Source organism: Thamnophis sirtalis, unplaced genomic scaffold, assembly GCF_051295495.1.
Source record: "Thamnophis sirtalis isolate CommonGarterSnake01/CBP01778 unplaced genomic scaffold, rThaSir2_p1.2 scaffold_2, whole genome shotgun sequence".
Classification (NCBI taxonomy): Eukaryota; Metazoa; Chordata; class Lepidosauria; order Squamata; family Natricidae; genus Thamnophis; species Thamnophis sirtalis.
In genome coordinates this window covers 174,262,667-174,279,861 of record NW_028261382.1, presented here as the reverse complement: position 1 = coordinate 174,279,861, position 17,195 = coordinate 174,262,667, and the positions used below count along the sequence as shown (strand labels likewise).

Below are 17,195 nucleotides of genomic sequence, written 5' to 3'. Positions count from 1 at the left end.
CCTACTCATAGAGCCGAGGTGGCGCAGTGGTTAAATGCAGCACTGCAGGCCACTTCAGCTGACTGCAGTTCGGCTGTTCAAATCTCACCGGCTCAAGGTCGACTCAGCCTTCCCTCCTTCCGAGGTGGGTAAAATGAGGACCCGGATTGTTGTTGGGGGCAATATGCTGACTCTGTAAACCGCTTAGAGAGGGCTGAAAGCCCCATGAAGCGGTATATAAGTCTAACTGCTATTGCTATTGCTATCCTTTCTCCAAATGAGAGCAAAACTGATGTATGCCAACAATTCCGGGACATGGGAAATGATTAAAAAACTGCTAGAAGTGGGAATATTTTCTCAAAGGCTTTGTAGGAATGTTAAGGGAGAGACACACACGTTTCAATAAATACTTTTTTTATTGCCCAGATTCAATCTTGAAGAAAAGCACAAAGAGAAGTCATTATCCAAAACGCATGCCTTGATTACACTGAACACCACACAAAAGCCATTGTAGAGTTTCACTGCAGACATTCTCGAAGAGTTTATTGTACAATACTCAAAAGGGAGCAACATAAGACAGTGCCACAGAAAACATGCTCAATCCCAGCTGTCTGAATTCATGCCTGCTCTACTAGCATTCCAGTTGCAATTGTGTCCGTTTCTTCCTCAAAGTCTTAAGGGTTGGGTTTGGGGTTTTTTTCTAAAGAAAAAGGCTGCAGACATGATTTGGAACATCCAGTGATTCTGAATATTAAAAAAAAATACCACCTTAGTTCTTTAAAGTGAGAGGGAATTAAGTTCCTAAGGTTACAAGCCAATGATTTCCTGCATTGCAAAAAAAATAGTTTTAGAATCCAGTTGTTGCAATAACTGCGTCTTTTGAGGACCCCAAAAGTTGGAAATGAGACAGTTCGAATCACAATAAAGTGTTACAAGTTACATATAGAATTCTAATTGCAACTGTAAGCACTTCCATCCAGTGTGCGTTTGAGTGAAGGCACAAGACAAGGAAAAAGCTAATCAATGTAAGTTTGCCTACTGCCTCTGCAATTGCGTAGAATATTCTTTAGCATGTGCAAAAAATATTTCATGGGGTAGACCAGTGGTTCCCAAACTTGGCAACTTTAAGACTTGTGGACTTCAACTCCCAGAATTCTCCAGCTAGCTCTTCTGGCTGGAGAACTCTGGGAGTTGAAGTCCACGAGTCTTAAAGTTGCCAAGTTTCGGAACCACTGGGGTAGACAAAAAAAAAAGATACTCTCCTTACTCTAATTGGTAGAGAAATCCATTATTAATCTATTTCTTGATTACCGCCTTTTAAGATCAATGGTCAATAAGCAAGGGATAAGCAAGTCTTCTCCAATGTAATCCCCTCCAGAAGTGTTAGGTCCTATGGTTCCCAAAGAAAAAATCTTGTGCTTTCTAGAAAATCTGGGAATTGCAAATTACCACACATCTAAAAAATACCAATCTAGAGCAGCTTTGTTTGCAAAGCACTCCGTAAATCTCTTTCTTAATTTAGATAAATTATAACATCTCTCTTTAATAAAACTTTAATCCCTGCAGGAATTTTCCTTGAGAATAATCTTTAAATACCAATTAGGGGTGCAGAATCTATAGTTGCATAAATGGGAAAACAAGTTTATTCTTAAGATTTTAATATATATTTTAATGCTGGTCCAACTACCAGCACTGTTGTTCAAGAGTTCAACTTCATAGCTCTCAAATTTAACAGGATCTGTATCTCCCTAATTAAATCATCTTGCCAGTTTATAAATATTAAAGTAGTACAGCAGGGTCACAAAAACTGATGACAGAAGCAGCACAAATATCTTCATTTTAATAATTATACCTCCCATTTGTGTCTTTTTTATTTTATTTTAAATGGATAGCCAACTTTTGTTGCCTTGTGGGCCATTCTAGGATTTACATAGCAGGCCATGAACACCTTTCCAATTATATTTTTGCAGTTTAAGGCATTCATTCAACTCTCACCAAGACCCCAAAATGTTGAAAAAAGGGAGAGGGGGCTGGAATTTTCACACAGCAGGGAAAGCATCAAAAAGCAGACTGGCAACTTTTCAAACATCTATAACCAAAGCCCATAAATTTATTTCCCTAAAATTGTACTAAAGGACTACAGCCCAGTGGTGAGTATGCATTATACGGAAAGAATGAATAATTACTTGGTCAAAATTCCTTAAGAGCTATTGTAACTTACAGGGAGAAATATAAACTGCAGAATCACAAAGAAACAATATTTATATTTTTTAACTGACAGCCCAGACTGTAAAGGCAAAAGGAAATTAGTATCAGCTTGCCATATTCCTTCAATTAGCTAAATCAATTAGCCTTATGACGTTTTGTAAGAAAAGAATCCAGACACCAATGAGAAGCACAAATACTTCTTATGTTTGAGATTAGACATTGAAACAGAAGACTTTTCTCCCCAGAAATCTTTTGCAGCTACATAAAGAGTGAAGTTACAAAAACTGCTGACAGAGGCAACAGTGAAAAGCACCAAGAACCACTGGAAAAACATGCACTGGTACAGCCCTCACCTTGGACACTTGCCTATGGACTAACCCTACTCAAACCTCCTAAGCTTCATCTTCCTCTCCTTCCTCCTCAAACTCCCCTTGCTCATCTGCAGTAGCATCTTGGTATTGCTGGTACTCCGAGACCAGATCATTCATGTTGCTCTCGGCTTCCGTGAACTCCATCTCGTCCATGCCTTCGCCGGTGTACCAGTGCAAGAAAGCCTTCCGTCGGAACATGGCTGTGAACTGCTCGGAGATCCTCTTGAAGAGCTCCTGGATTGCGGTGCTGTTGCCGATGAAGGTGGCGGACATCTTCAGGCCCCGGGGAGGGATGTCACACACGGCCGTCTTCACGTTGTTGGGGATCCATTCCACGAAGTAGCTGCTGTTCTTGTTCTGGACATTCAGCATCTGCTCGTCCACCTCCTTCATGGACATTCTGCCCCGGAAGATGGCTGCCACCGTCAAGTATCGGCCGTGGCGGGGGTCACAGGCCGCCATCATGTTTTTGGAATCAAACATCTGCTGAGTCAGCTCCGGGACTGTCAGGGCACGATATTGTTGGCTGCCGCGACTCGTCAAGGGCGCGAATCCCGGCATGAAGAAGTGCAGGCGAGGGAAAGGCACCATGTTGACCGCCAGCTTGCGAAGATCTGCGTTCAGTTGGCCGGGAAACCGGAGGCAGGTGGTCACTCCGCTCATGGTGGCAGATACCAAGTGGTTGAGATCGCCGTAGGTCGGAGTTGTGAGTTTCAAGGTGCGGAAGCAGATGTCGTACAGAGCTTCATTGTCAATACAGTAGGTTTCATCCGTGTTCTCGACCAGCTGGTGGACAGAGAGGGTGGCGTTGTATGGCTCAACCACCGTGTCTGAGACTTTTGGAGATGGCATTACGCTGAAGGTGTTCATGATCCTATCAGGATACTCCTCCCTAATCTTGCTGATGAGGAGCGTTCCCATGCCAGAACCAGTGCCCCCACCCAACGAGTGGGTGAGTTGGAAGCCCTGTAAGCAATCGCAGCTTTCAGACTCCTTCCTTACTACATCCATCACCGAATCCACTAGTTCAGCTCCCTCTGTGTAGTGGCCCTTGGCCCAGTTGTTCCCAGCACCACTCTGGCCTAGAGGAATAATTAGGGGGGAAAAAGAGATGGTTACAAAACAATTTACAGGACAGGAATGCTGAAAATAATATTCATGTTTGATCCGTGGACCAAAATCAATCCAAGCTAAATTTGCCGTCTGGCCCAGTAGCAGTCAAGTTATTCGTTCCTACATCTACAGCATGGTGAGATGAGGAAAGGACTGCATTAAATCTAGGAGAAAAAGAGTGGAGGACACATTAGTCCAAGATACAAAATTTTGGAGCTCTCCCATATTCTGTAATTTGAGGGTAAAAGAATAGAAATGGATCAGGGAGATTTTTCATCAGATCGCAAATCTGGACATCATATTAATTAGGACAGCCTGTAGTTATGCTATCTTTTTGTTATCTAGGCAGTAATGCTCATTTTGGTTATGGTTATATAGAGGCTGAACTGATCAATGGATTCTACAAATGGTACATTTTTATATATGTCATTATATCTATAAGGTATATGCAGAGCAGGGTTATCAAACTCGCATCGTCATGGCATCACGTGACATACAACAACTTTCCCACCCTAAAACAGGCATGGGTGTGGCCAGCCTGTGACGAATCCGGCCCACGGGCCGTGAGTTTGACACCTGATGTAGAGGAAGGGTGATTCTCCAGATGTTGCTGATCTATATTTCCTACCAGCTGGGGCCATTGATGAGGACTGCTGGAAATTTAAATTTTGCAACACCCAAGGCAGTGGTTCCCAAACTTGGCAACTTTAAGATTAAGATTAAATTTATTTGTATGCCGCCCTTCTCCGGGAGGGACTCAGGGCGGCGAACAACTCAAAAGGGGAAAAAGGGGATACAAACACAATACACGTAATTAAAATACACAAGAGTCATACAGCCATACAAGTCGAGAGGGGAGGGGAACTCATCAACCCCAGGCCTGCCGGCACAGCCAGGTTTTGACGGCTTTCCGGAAGGCCTGGAGAGAGGTGAGGGTCCGAATCTCCGCGGGGAGTTCATTCCAAGACTTGTGGACTTCCCAGCTCTGCTGGCTGGAGAATTCTGGGAGTTGAAGTCCACAAGTCTTAAAGTTGCCAAGTTTGGGAACCACTCACTTAAGGGACACATAGTGCCTACTTTTGACTGAGAACAAATTGAACAGTAGGAATTATGCTTCGGATACTTAAGATAATAATCAGAGAATAACATAATTAGTATTACGTACCAAAGACAAAGTTATCAGGTCTAAAGATCTGGCCAAAAGGTCCAGACCTGACTGAGTCCATTGTACCCGGCTCCAAGTCAACGAGGATTGCCCGCGGAACGTACTTGTTTCCTGTGGGGAAGAACAAAAGCTCAGCCTTATCTAGCAGCCTTATAAAATACCTCCCGACTATCGTACCCTTGGCGACTTCGATCTTTTAAAAGATGGCATTAAGTAATTCCTTTGTGGAACAGTTTGTGTTTTTTTTTAAATCTCACTCTGAAAGTACAACAAACACATCAGCCGTTGATCAATATTCTCTTAAGTTTCCTGCACCAGCTTGCATCGTATTATGGCTTCTTTGTGTCTCAGATGGGTATCTATACTGTATGTGCCCAGAAACGAAACTGCATCTCCAAAGGGCTTGAAATGGGAGAACGTTTCACGCCGTTAACCTTCTCTGCGGCAAAAGGGAGAGAAAACTCCCGCTTGACTGGGAAAGGAAGGGAGGTGGGTAAAAAAGAGCCGTGGCACGACAAAACCGCGCTCGACTAAAGCGCGCCCGATTAAACCGCGTCGCTGACGTCATCAACAGGGCGACAACAGCGAGCGCGGAGAAAGAAGGGCGCTTTAAATAGCGCTTTGAAAGCAAGCCGAAAGCAAGTTAAGGTAAGGGTTAGGTTTAGGGTTAGGTTAAGGGTTAGGATTAGGTTTAGGATTAGATTTAGGGGGTTAGGTTTAGGGGTTAATTTTAGGTTTAGCGTTTACAGCGTGCTTCTGTCTCCGCGCTGTTGTCGCCCTGTGATGACGTCAGCTACGCGGTTTCATCGAGTGCGCTTTAGTGGTGGAACCCAAAAGAGCAGCTTACTCACAAGCAATGAAATTTCAAATGCTTGCAGAAGTGTGACAGCTTGAAGAACAGAATCACTAGAGCCACATTTCACAGACAAGAACTGAAGCACGTAGTGATTAAATTCCTCCTCCGTGGAAATGCTGACATGCAGAAGGCACTGAACTTCAGCCCCATTATAACTGAGTGAACGTTGTGTTTTTCCTGTTTTAATTGTATTGTTTTGTGTTTTTAATCTTTTTAATCTTTTAATTGTTTTTTTATGTAAGCCGCCCAGAGTCCTTCGGGATTGGGCGGCACACAAAATCTATTCAAATTCAAATTCAATTCAAATACTGAAGGCTAACATCAATCTTGATTATAATTTCCCCTATGAACTTTGTGTTGTTTTGATACGATATGAAAGAACATTCCTTTTATCCATGTTCTCATGCCGTGTTTAATTAGGCCAGACCACAATGTACTGCTTTATACAGCGCTCCAGATATCTAGGCCCTATTTAAAATTAGATGTAGATATATCTATTCACACAGTTTGACTGGTAGCTCATAGCTTAATGGATGAACCAATTCTATAATAATTTCTCCAACTGGTAAGCTCATAAAATACATAAAGAATCTGTTTCTCGTGCCCGCTTTGGCAGCACATATACTAAAATTGGAACGATACAGAGAAGATTAGCATGGCCCTTGCAGAAGGATGACACGCAAATTCGGGAAGCGTTCCATATTTTTATAGAGATTTTGTACTTAATAACGGCAGCAAGACCGTTAGTGGCGCAATACTGGAAGAAGGAAGATTTGCCTACTATTCAAGAATGGACATTAAAAGTAAAAAAACTTAGCAGAGATGGCTAAAATATCAGCATATCTCAAGGACCACTCAAATGAGAGATATAAACTGGAGTGGAGAAGATGGATTGACTATATTCAAAATAAATATGGGACTAAGAAATTCCAGATAGTTTACGACTGAAGAAACAAAGAATGATATAATCTGTTTAGAGTTAGCCTAACAAAAGAGGAGTTAAAGCTCAAATGGAAGATGATGCTAACCTTCTTTAAGTTTATTTTAGAATATCTTTATTAAAGATTTATATGCTGTATTTGTTCTGGGAGGTCAGGGGGGGGGAAAGGTTGGGGGGGCGGTTCAGGTGGGGAGGGAAATATTTGTAAAAGCTTTTTTTTTTAAATTTTCAATTAAAAAAAAGAATGTTTCTCATTGGTTTAGGGATGTCAAACTTGCAACATCACGTGACGTATCGCAATTTCCCTCCCTTCACTAAACCGGGGGGGGGGGGGAGCGGGGGGGCACGGCCAGTGTGTGAATCATCTGGCCCACGGGCCGCAAATTTGATACCCCTGGTTTAGGCAGTTTGTTATTACAGGTTCATACTGGCTAGCTAGCTGCAGAAATTCAAACACAATTATTTGTCCCTATTACCTAAACATCGCAAAAAGAAGTGTGAAGGAAAATTCTCATGTGCTAAGCACGTGCTGTGTACTGCTGACATAAAGGTAAGTCCTTGGATTTACCTTTAACGAGGTGGCGCAGTGGTTAAATGCAGCACTGCAGGCTACTTCAGCTGACTGCAGTTCTGCAGTTCGGCGGTTCAAATCTCACCGGCTCAGGGTTGACTCAGCCTTCCATCCTTCCGAGGTGGGTAAAATGAGAACCCGGATTGTTGTTGGGGGCGATATATGCTGACTCTGTAAACCGCTTAGAGAGGGCTGAAAGCCCTATGAAGCGGTATATAAGTCTAACTGCTATTGCTAACTGTTTAGTGACGGTTCAAAGTGACACTGGCACTGAAAAAAGTGACTTGATCAATTTTTTTCACACTTAAAACCGTTGCAGCATCGCCATGGTCAGGAGATCAAAATTCTGACTCATATTTATGACATTTGCGGTATCCTGGGGGTCATGTGATCACCTTCTGTGGCCTTCTGACAAGCCAAGTTATCTGAGAAGCCAGATTCAATGAACAACCATGCGTGCAATGATTCACTTAATGCAGTGTTTCTCAACCTTGGTCACTTGAAGATGTCTGGATTTCAACTCCCAGAATTCCCCAGCTGGCTGGGGAATTCTGGGAGTTGAAATCCAGACATCTTCAAGTGGCCAAGGTTGAGAAACACTGACTTAATGACTATGGCGAGAAAGGTTTTATGATGGGGCAAATGTCTCACTTAGCAACAAAACTTTTGGCCTCAATCCTCAACTCAAGGACTGGCTGTATGGCCTTCAACCATAATCTAGTCAAGTAATAGCATTTAGCTTTTCACCTTGATGCCTGTAGAAATTCCTTATATTCCTTATATTTTTATGGAACTCTTATGAATAAATGTTCCCCAGATTACCAAGGATCTTTTAAAATCTCTTAATTCCAACACCATATATTGTGTGGCGCAGTGGTTAGAGTGCAGTACTACAGGCCACTTCAGCTGACTGCTATCTGCAGTTCGGCGGTTCAAATCTCACCGGCTCAGGGTTGACTCAGCTTTCCATCCTTCCGAGGTGGGTAAAATGAGGACCCGGATTGTTGTTGGGGGCAATATGCTGACTCTGTAAACCGCTTACAGAGGGCTGAAAGCCCTATGAAGGGGTATATAAGTCTAACTGCTATTGCTGTTGCTATATTTTCCAGGGTCCACATGGAATAGCTATGATTATTAAAACTACTGAATCAACTTTGAAGCTCCATTTGGTGTAGTGATTAAGGAACGGGAAACTGCAAATTTTCGTTCTTTTCTTGGGCACAAAACCAGATGACTAAACCTCTTCCTCAGCCTTTGGAAGAAGTCTAACCACTTTCAAAATCTTGCCAAGAAAACTGCAGGGACCTGTCCAGGCAATTACCAGGAGTTAGCAATGACTAGAAGGGAGCAACAAAGTTGATATAGTTTTAAAAAAAATACTCTGGATTTATTAGAGAGAGCTGAGGTGGCGCAGTGGTTAGAGTGCAGCACTGCAGGCCACTTCAGCTGACTGCAGTTCTGCAGTTCAGCGGTTCAAATCTCACCGGCTCAGGGTTGACTCAGCCTTCCATCCTTCCAAGGTGGGTAAAATGGGGACCCGGATTGTTGTTGGGGGCAATATGCTGACTCTGTAAACCGCTTAGAGAGGGCTGAAAGCCCTATGAAGCGGTATATAAGTCTAATTGCTATTGTTACTATTTGCTTTGGTGGGGGGAAAAAAATCCAGAAAGAACTGGGAAGTAGCAGTCTTTCTCTCTGGAGAATTAAAAAAACAACAACAACCGGATGACCAAGTGACATTTTCAGCCAGTGTACAGTGTTGGCCTGCAAAGCTGATTCTATTCCTGGAGAAGGAGATGTCTGAGTCATTCATATCATCTGAGCAGAGCCAGAATATTTGACCTATAAGCTTCTTTTAATTGCTTTCAGTTATGGAAACTCAAAATTGGTTTTTTGTTTTTTTAAAATTACTAACATTTCCCAATCGGATAAACCCTTGATTGCTAGTAAAAAGGCTCGTCAGAGGAAAGTGTTAAACTCATTCTCATCTCCTGCACCAACAGATAAGATAGAAGCAGGGAAGCATTTGGCAGACATGTTGAAGGCCAACCACTGGCTGACATGTTGGAAGGAATAGGATATTAAAGCCTTTAAAAGCCAGACGCCTAGCAAGGAGGAGCTAAGTTCAATGTAAAGATAGCAATAGCAGTTAGGCTTCTATACCGCTTCATAGGGCTTTCAGCCCTCTCTAAGCGGTTTACAGAGTCAGCATATCACCCCTACAGTCTGGGTCCTCATTTTTACCTACCTCGGAAGGATGGAAGGCTGAGTCAACCCTGAGCCGGTGAGATTTGAACCGCAGAACTGCAGATAACAGTCAGCTGAAGTGGCCTGCAGTGCTGCACCCTAACCACTGCGCCACCTTGGCTCCTTGTTATCAATTCTCTATTCTTTTTTCCAATATATTTTAGACTGTTTTTGTTAAAGATTTATACCGTGTATGGGTTCTGGAAAGTCGGGGGAGGGAAGGCTGGGGGTTGGGGGTTGGGTGGGAGGGAGGGATATGACGAGGGGTGTTAGATTTTAATGTATTATGATTGCACATGTATACTGTTTTCTCTTATTTTTTCTTCAAAACTAAGATATGTTAAGTATATTGACATGGAAGCATAAATACCATCAACATAGAATGGAGTTTGCTCAGAAGCTGAAATACACCAATAAGAGGAAGAGTGGGAAACAGAGGAGAGAAGAAAGATAGGAAGAGAGGGATAGGAGAGAGGGCAAGGGGGGAAGATGAGGAGGAGAAGGAGGAGTGGAATGAAGAGAGAGGAGAAGGAGAAAGGAAGGGGAAGTAGAGTAGAAAAGGATGATGGAGGGAAGAAAGGAGGTAGGAGAGAAGTAGAAGAAAGAGGTGTATGGAGAGCAGAAGAGCTAATAATGGTTTTTTATCTTTTTGGGCGTTACACCAATGAGAGGAAGAGTGGGAAACAGAGGAGAGAAGAAAGATGGGAAGAGAGGGATAGGAGAGAGGGTAAGGGGGGAAGATGAGGAGGATAAGGAGGAGTGGAATGAAGAGAGAGGAGAAGGAGAAAGGAAGGGGAGGTAGAGTAGAAAAGGATGATGGAGGGAAGAAAGGAGGTAGGAGAGAGGTAGAAGAAAGAGGTGTATGGAGAGCAGAAGAGCCAATAATGGGTTTTTATCTTTCTGGGCGTTGATGACAAGGGGAACTGATGTAATTACTACTTAATACAATAGGATATTGGCTATGTAATAGTATACATGTGATTGTATGTTATGAAAATGGAAAATAAAAAGTATATTTTCCAGAAAAAAAATAAAGCAAGACGCCAAAAGCATTTCTGCCCATCAAAGGTTTGGCTCTCCCTTAGTGGTTGACATTATTTCCAAAGTATCAACCTGGAGGTTGGAGTGGGTTAAGATATCCTCATTTTCCCCCAATGCAACCAGAAGCAGCAATATCTTAAAAAGAGGAACAAGCCGAAAGCAGAATTACAATTGTTGTTTTTAAACAAGGGACACAATTCAGATAAGGTGACTTTTCTGCTGGGGAGGGTTTTTTTTTTTTGCTAGCTCACACGGCCTTCGCCAAAAAAACCCTCCAAACATTTCAAAACAGCAAGAGGAGAGGAAAAGGGTTTACCAGCCGCTTCATTGTAGTAGACGCTGATTCTCTCCAGCTGAAGGTGGCTGTCTCCGTGATAGCTGCCGGTGGGGTCAATGCCATGCTCATCGCTGATGACCTCCCAGAACTGGAACGGGATTTTCGAGAATTATTCTCCAATTCCTTTGAGACTCCACCAGGGCTGCACTGCACGTGCTGCAGCCACACCTTAGCCGCATTCTGCAGCCAATGGCCGCATTCTCCATGCGGTGCCCACCTCCCCTCTGGGGTCCCCTTGGTCGTGCCTAAGTGCAGCTCTAACCTTACAAGAAAGGGGCTGTTACAACAGGTATTTGCAACACCACAGCTGTGGGCAATGGCCAGAAGCCACTTAGAATTGCATCATCAGCCCTCTCTCCCCACCAAGAGATTAAGGTTTATACTTAGGATGGTTCTTGTGGGGCTCCCTTTATGGAGAAAATGTTCCTAGGGTTTGCCTGCAAAGCACACACACCCTTTGCGCCTCTTCACCAGGTTTCACCCTCTGAAAATGGGCGAGGCAATCAAGGGCTATTATTAAAAGTGCGCCAGGTTCCCAGCTAAGACACCTTGTTACTACTACTGGGTTGAAGAGAGAATTTGACTCATAAAAGGCTGGCTTCTTTGTCTCCGCGTCGAACAAATGAGGAGGAGGGAGATCCTCTTTGTCTCCAAACAGACGCACTTCTCCCGAGAGGATGCGGGAGGGAGGGGAGCATGGCAAAAGCCTCCAAGATTTTGCAAATCTATCTCTTATCTATCTATCTATCTATCTATCTATCTATCTATCTATCTATCTCTATCTATCTATCTATCTATCTCTATCTATCTCTTATCTATCTCTTATCTATCTATCTCTTATCTATCTATCTATCTCTATCTCTATCTATCTCTATCTATCTCTATCTATCTATCTCTATCTATCTCTCTCTATCTATCTATCTCTCTCTCTCTCTCTCTCTCTCTCTCTCTATCTCTCTATCTCTCTCTCTATCTCTCTATCTCTCTATCTCTCTCTCTCTCTCTCTCTCTCTCTCTCTCTCTCTCTATCTATCTATCTATCTATCTGTGTGTTGCATTTGTGCTGATAAATAAAGGGAGACTAATATAGATCTATTTCAAGCTATTTAGCTCTCATATTTGGGCATACCAGGGGTTGTGACACATTACACACACACACACACACACACACACACACACACACACACACACACACACACATTCTCCTCCATAAAGGGAGCCGACAAGAAAAGCCCAAACCTTAATTTCTTGGTGGGGAGAGGGCTAATGATGCAATTCTAAGTGGCTTTTGGTCATCGCCCACAGCTGTAGTGTTGCAAATACCTTTTATATGTTATATATATATATAAAAACAAGGAATCTCCACTGGTTGAGCTTGTTTTTCGGATTAAATTTTTTTTCTCTTCCTCCGCATTCAAGGTGGCACTATATAGGATTTATTACAAGCGCAGCAGCCGCCGCCTGCCTGCCTCCCTCCCTCCCTCCCTCCCTTCTTCCCACCCACCCGCCTCCTTTCCCCCAAAACCGGAAAGAAATCACGTGAGTGGGTTCCCACGCCCAAAATTGACATTTCTCTCCCAGAAGCTTTGGATTACAATTCCCATTACCCTCAGCTCGGGAGGGCTAAGGCACGATATCATTCCTCTTGTATTCTTGAGACCATCCAAGCGGACCACAGTTAACAGGGACCGAGCTGGAAAGGGCCCTTGGGAGGTCATCTAATCCAACCCCCCCCTATATGAGACCTATCTGAGGATTCGAACCGCCGAACCCCCTTCCCCCCCCCTCTCCCACAAACGATACCTTGGCTCCAATCTGGTTCCCGCATTGGCCGGCTTGGATGTGGACGATCTCGCGCATGGTTGCGAATGTGCCTTCGAGGAGAGCGGATCTCTCTCTACGCGCCGAGCATCCGCTGCTGGAAAACTGGAGGGCGGCGGCTCACCCGCGGCTCTATTTATACCTGGCTCGGCGTGGCTCCGCCCCCCTCTAGGCACGAAGGCCGCCGGTCCAGCTCGGCTGCCCAGTCGGAATTGGTCGGATTTAAAGGGGCCGCGCGCGCGTTCATTGCCTTTTGCAAGCGACCATTTTTTTAAATATATATATATAGAGATTCCTTTTAAACAAAACATGCAAAAACAAAGCGAGAGAAGAAAAAAAAAAAGACCAGCTTTCCTCCGTTTCATCAAGCCTTTTCTTTTGGTTGCAAGCTTTTTTGCGCATCCATCCTTAAGCTCAGGATTAACATCCCTGGTTTTGCATTAAACGCAACTTGAGTATTGCGCTGTCATGGAGCATTTTATTCAGATACATCCAGCAATATTACTCCTTGCTCAGATAAACCCAAGTTGGAATAAGCATGGAGAGCTCACCTTATTTGGTCTAAGCGTCGCCTAGCTTTCAAGGCAATTCTTCCTTCAAAACAGGAAAAAAAAAAACTTGAGCATTGAATAGGCTATCAACTGCTTTGCTAAGCATTATTAAATATAAATATGGCTAAATATTAGCTTATATTGCAGCTAATCTGGAGTAACTTTTGACTCCAGATTAGCTGCAATATAATCCTAAAGAAAATAATTTATATCCTGGGTTCTTTCATTTGTAACAATCCTTATTTCCTTAAATTCATCATTAGAAGCGACCATTTTTGGGAGACTCCGTTGCACCAGACTCCTTGAAAAAAGAAAATTAAAAAGCCCCATGGAAAGAACAGTGGGAACTGAAGGGGGGGCTCTGCAATTCTGGAAAAATCCTCCCCCCCCCGCCTTCTCTGGCTTTCTGCATATAATTTTGCTATTTCTTTTTTTAAAATAGTAGAAATTTGCCTAGTGTTCTCCTTAAGTACTCTTAGTCCCGTTGCTAACCATTTTTTAAGACCAAATATTTTTCTTGAGAAATTAATTTCTGGTGATCATTGCAATAGTGTATCTTGCTCAGTTTTAAATACTAAATGCTACTAACTTACGTCTCCTTTCCTCCCCCACCCCTACTCGGGTTTGACAAGCCTTCAGCCCTGTTAGTAGTACGGGGGACGCAGCATTGTTAGAAAATTAGGCAAGTCAATAAATTCTGTTCAATAAATTGTTAGCCTGGCTATCTCTCCCCCTCCCTCCCCCCTCCCCTCCTCCCCTCTTTCACACCCATAGGATCACTGCAGGGATGGGTTCCTGCCAGTTCTAGCCTCTTCTATAGAAGAGGTTCCACAAATCTACAGTGCCGTTTAGAACCGGTTCCAGCTCCCTCCCCTTGCCCGTCCGCACATCATCAAGATGAAGAGCGAGAGGAGGAATTCTGGGAGTTGAAGTCCACAAATCTTAAAGCTATCAAGTTTGAACACCCCTGGGGATTTTTTTCTAAAGGGTTAGGGGTGCAAGGGTCTTTTAACTTGACAGCTTTAAGACTTCCACACTTCAGTGCCAGAGTTCCTGAGCCAACATGACTGGAGGAGGAATTCTGGAAGGTGAAGTCCACAAGTCTTAAAGCTGTCAACTTTGAACACCCCTGGGGTTTTTTTTCTAAAGGGTTAGGGGTGCAAGGGTCTTGTAACTTGACGGCTTTAAGACTTGCGTGCTTCAAATGCCAGAGTTTCTGAGCCAACATTTTGGTTGCTAAGCAAGAGCGTCGTTAAGTGAGTTTCACCACATTTTACAAGTTGGCCACGCCCACCCAGTCACATGGCTGGCAAGCCACTCCCACCTGGTCACATGGTCGGCAAGCCACTCCCACCTGGTCACATAGCCAGCAAGCCACTCCCACCAAGCAGGCCACACCTACAGAAGAGGTTCTTAAAAAAAATTGAAGCCCACCACTGGATCACTGGCAGAGAATGACCCGTGTAAGATGTCCCAGGGATTCACAAGTCCCATTGATATATTTGGATGATTGCAGTCCATTAAGAAAGCAGCCATTTCATATGCATGCGATGCTGGTGTTTTTAAACTTTAAAAGGCTCAATAATTAAAAATGAGGCAACTGTGCCATTGCCCTGCCTTTGTCTGGCCGCATTCTTGGCTTTCATTTCAGGAAGAGCAAGCTCCAGGGTAACTTGCACAGTTGTTTTGAGATCTAGGGACTTTTTTTTATATAGAAAATGGCAACACCAACACCCCCTCTACGGTTTCCATGGTCAGACGCAGTGGTGGGATTCAAATAATTTAACAACCGGTTCTCTGCCCTAATGACCAGCTGGGTAGGCATGGCTCAGTGGTCAAGAGAGTGGGTTGGCATGGCCAACTCAACGTCACATCAATGGGTGCTTCGCCTTAGCTGTTACAATGTACTAAGGGTTAACCGGAGAGGCAGTTTCTGTAAGCAGGGCAATAAAGATTAGGCTAGAAACAACACCAGAATGTTTCCTTCCTGCCTTCCTTACAGGATTAGCCCTGTAAAGTGGGGTAAAAAAACCAAAATGAGATTTCTTCCAACAACCGGTTCTCCTAACTGCTTAGAAAGTTACCAACCGGTTCTCCCGGATAGGTGCGAACTGGCTGGATCTCACCACTGGTCAGACGGGAAAACATGATAGTCACTTACTGTGGTAATGGAGTATGGAAAGGATACCATTCAACCGTGTCTCACAGACAAAGATTAGAACGAAAAGGGCCTTGTTTAGTCGTAGTAGGAATTCAGGCATTTCGTTGGCGAGGCTTATTGTGTTTAGTAGTTTGCGTTTAAGGTCTGTAGTGGTGGGCCTGGAAGAAGTTGGGGGCGTGTGTGCATACCTAGTTTTCGTAGGTATGGGTGGGGGTTGTTGGGATGTGTGAAGCTGGTCTTGTGTTTGATACAGTCATGCGGTGGTGGGATTCAAATAATTTAACAACCAGTTCTCTACCCTAATGACCAGCTGGGTAGGCGGGGCTCGGTGGCCATGTGACTGGGTGGGTGTGGCAAACTCAACGTCACTCAGGTTGATGGGCGCTTCGCCTTAGCTGTGAAAATGTAATCAGGATTAACCGGAGAGGCAGTTTCTGTAAGCAGGTCAATAAAGATGAGGCTATAAACACCAGAATGTTTCCTTCCTGCCTTCCTTACAGGATTAGCCCTGTAAAGTGGGGGGGGGGAGAGATTTCTTCCAACAACCGGTTCTCCGAACTGCTGAGAAGGTTAACAACCGGTTCTCCCGGATAGGTGCGAACTGGCTGAATCCCACCACTGCAGTCATGCGATAGTCAATGTATAGGTCAGTCTCATCCCTCCCTAGAGGACATGGATTGAAAAGAATCAGAATCAGATGTTTTTATTAGCATGCAGGGTTAGGAACTGGCGATGCTAGGAACCCTCTATCTGCCCCTTGACAGAGGTTTAGAATGATTGACTTTTCAGTTTTGGGCACTGGTCAAATTTGGTCTGAATCATCTTATATGTTCTGGCATGTCACTGGCCTCTTCTATCATATTCCAGTTGACAAGAAGGGAGGTTGCATATACTTCAACACTAATAGTGACATACTCTAATTTTATAGATTAAAATTCACTTCATCAGAGATTATCCTCGGTGTGACTGGGTATGATTATAATTATACAAGGGTAATAATCATTAGTATATAGAAAGATATGCAAGGATAGTCATTACTATAGTAAACACGGTAACCAAATTGCTAACAATTTGAATGTAGGCCCCTCTTGATCTTGAGGCCCTAGGCTGAAGCCTAGTTAGCCTATAGGAAAATCCGGCCCTGCACACAGGAAAGGAAGAGATACACACAAGAAAGGAAGGCAAGAAGGAAGGAAGGAAGGAAGGAAGGGAGGGAGGGAGGGAGGGAGGGAGGGAGGGAGGGAAGGAAGGAAGGAAGGAAGGAAGGAAGGAAGGAAGGAAGGAAGGAAGGAAGGAAGGAAGGAAAGAATGGAAGTAGAGTGAGAGAAAAAAGAGAGACAAAGATAGAATGAGAAAGAAAAAAGAAAGAAAAAGGAAGTGGGAGAGAGAGAAGAAAGAAAGAGGTGGAGAGAGACAAAAGGAAGGAAGGAAAGAAAGAGTGAGAGTGAGAGAGAGAGAGAGAAAGAAAAAGAAAGAGAACTTATGGCCACAATTGAGCCCGAAATTTTGGTTGCTAAGCAAGAGCATCGTTAAGTGAGTTTCACCACATTTTCCAAGTTGGCCACGCCCACCCAGTCACATGCCCATCAAGCCACACCCACCCAGTCACATGACCACTGAGGCACTCCCACAAAACAGAATAGGTTCTATAAATTTTGAAACCTACCCCTGCATGTACACCAGTGGTGGGGTTCATTTTTTTTTACTACCGGTTCTGTGGGCATTGCTTGGTGGGCGTGGTGTGGCTTGGTGGGCGTGGCTTGGTGGGCGTGGTGTGGCTTGGTGGGCGTGGCTTGGTGGGCGTGGTGTGGCTTGGTGGGCGTGGCTGGGGAAG

At 44.0% G+C, this 17,195-nt stretch overlaps 1 protein-coding gene and 1 non-coding gene across 2 annotated transcripts; one reads left to right on the top strand and one right to left on the bottom strand.

Moving 5' to 3' along the window:
• Window positions 1–376: 376 nt before the first annotated feature.
• LOC148049285 (tubulin beta-1 chain-like) lies at window positions 377–12,754 on the bottom strand. Its single transcript, XM_087707524.1, has 4 exons — window positions 12,632–12,754; window positions 10,808–10,916; window positions 4,837–4,947; window positions 377–3,640 (listed from the first exon to the last, which is right to left on the bottom strand). Exons 1-4 carry the CDS (start codon window positions 12,686–12,688, stop codon window positions 2,580–2,582), a joined length of 1,338 nt encoding a protein of 445 aa, XP_087563650.1. The 5' UTR covers window positions 12,689–12,754; the 3' UTR covers window positions 377–2,579.
• Window positions 6,293–6,399, top strand: LOC148049286 (U6 spliceosomal RNA). The gene has a single exon (XR_015695734.1). It is a non-coding gene; the product is annotated as a U6 spliceosomal RNA (small nuclear RNA).
• Window positions 12,755–17,195: the final 4,441 nt, after the last annotated feature.

Bases quoted from the DNA above. Each gene is read 5' to 3' on its own strand.
- LOC148049285 (XM_087707524.1), bottom strand. From the start codon at position 12,688: ATGCGCGAGATCGTCCACATCCAAGCCGGCCAATGCGGGAACCAGATT. The intron at 10,917-12,631 runs GTATCGTTTGTG...ATCCCGTTCCAG, and splicing joins GGAACCAGATTGGAGCCAAG to TTCTGGGAGGTCATCAGCGA. The intron at 3,641-4,836 runs GTACGTAATACT...TTATTCCTCTAG, and splicing joins ACCTGATAACTTTGTCTTTG to GCCAGAGTGGTGCTGGGAAC.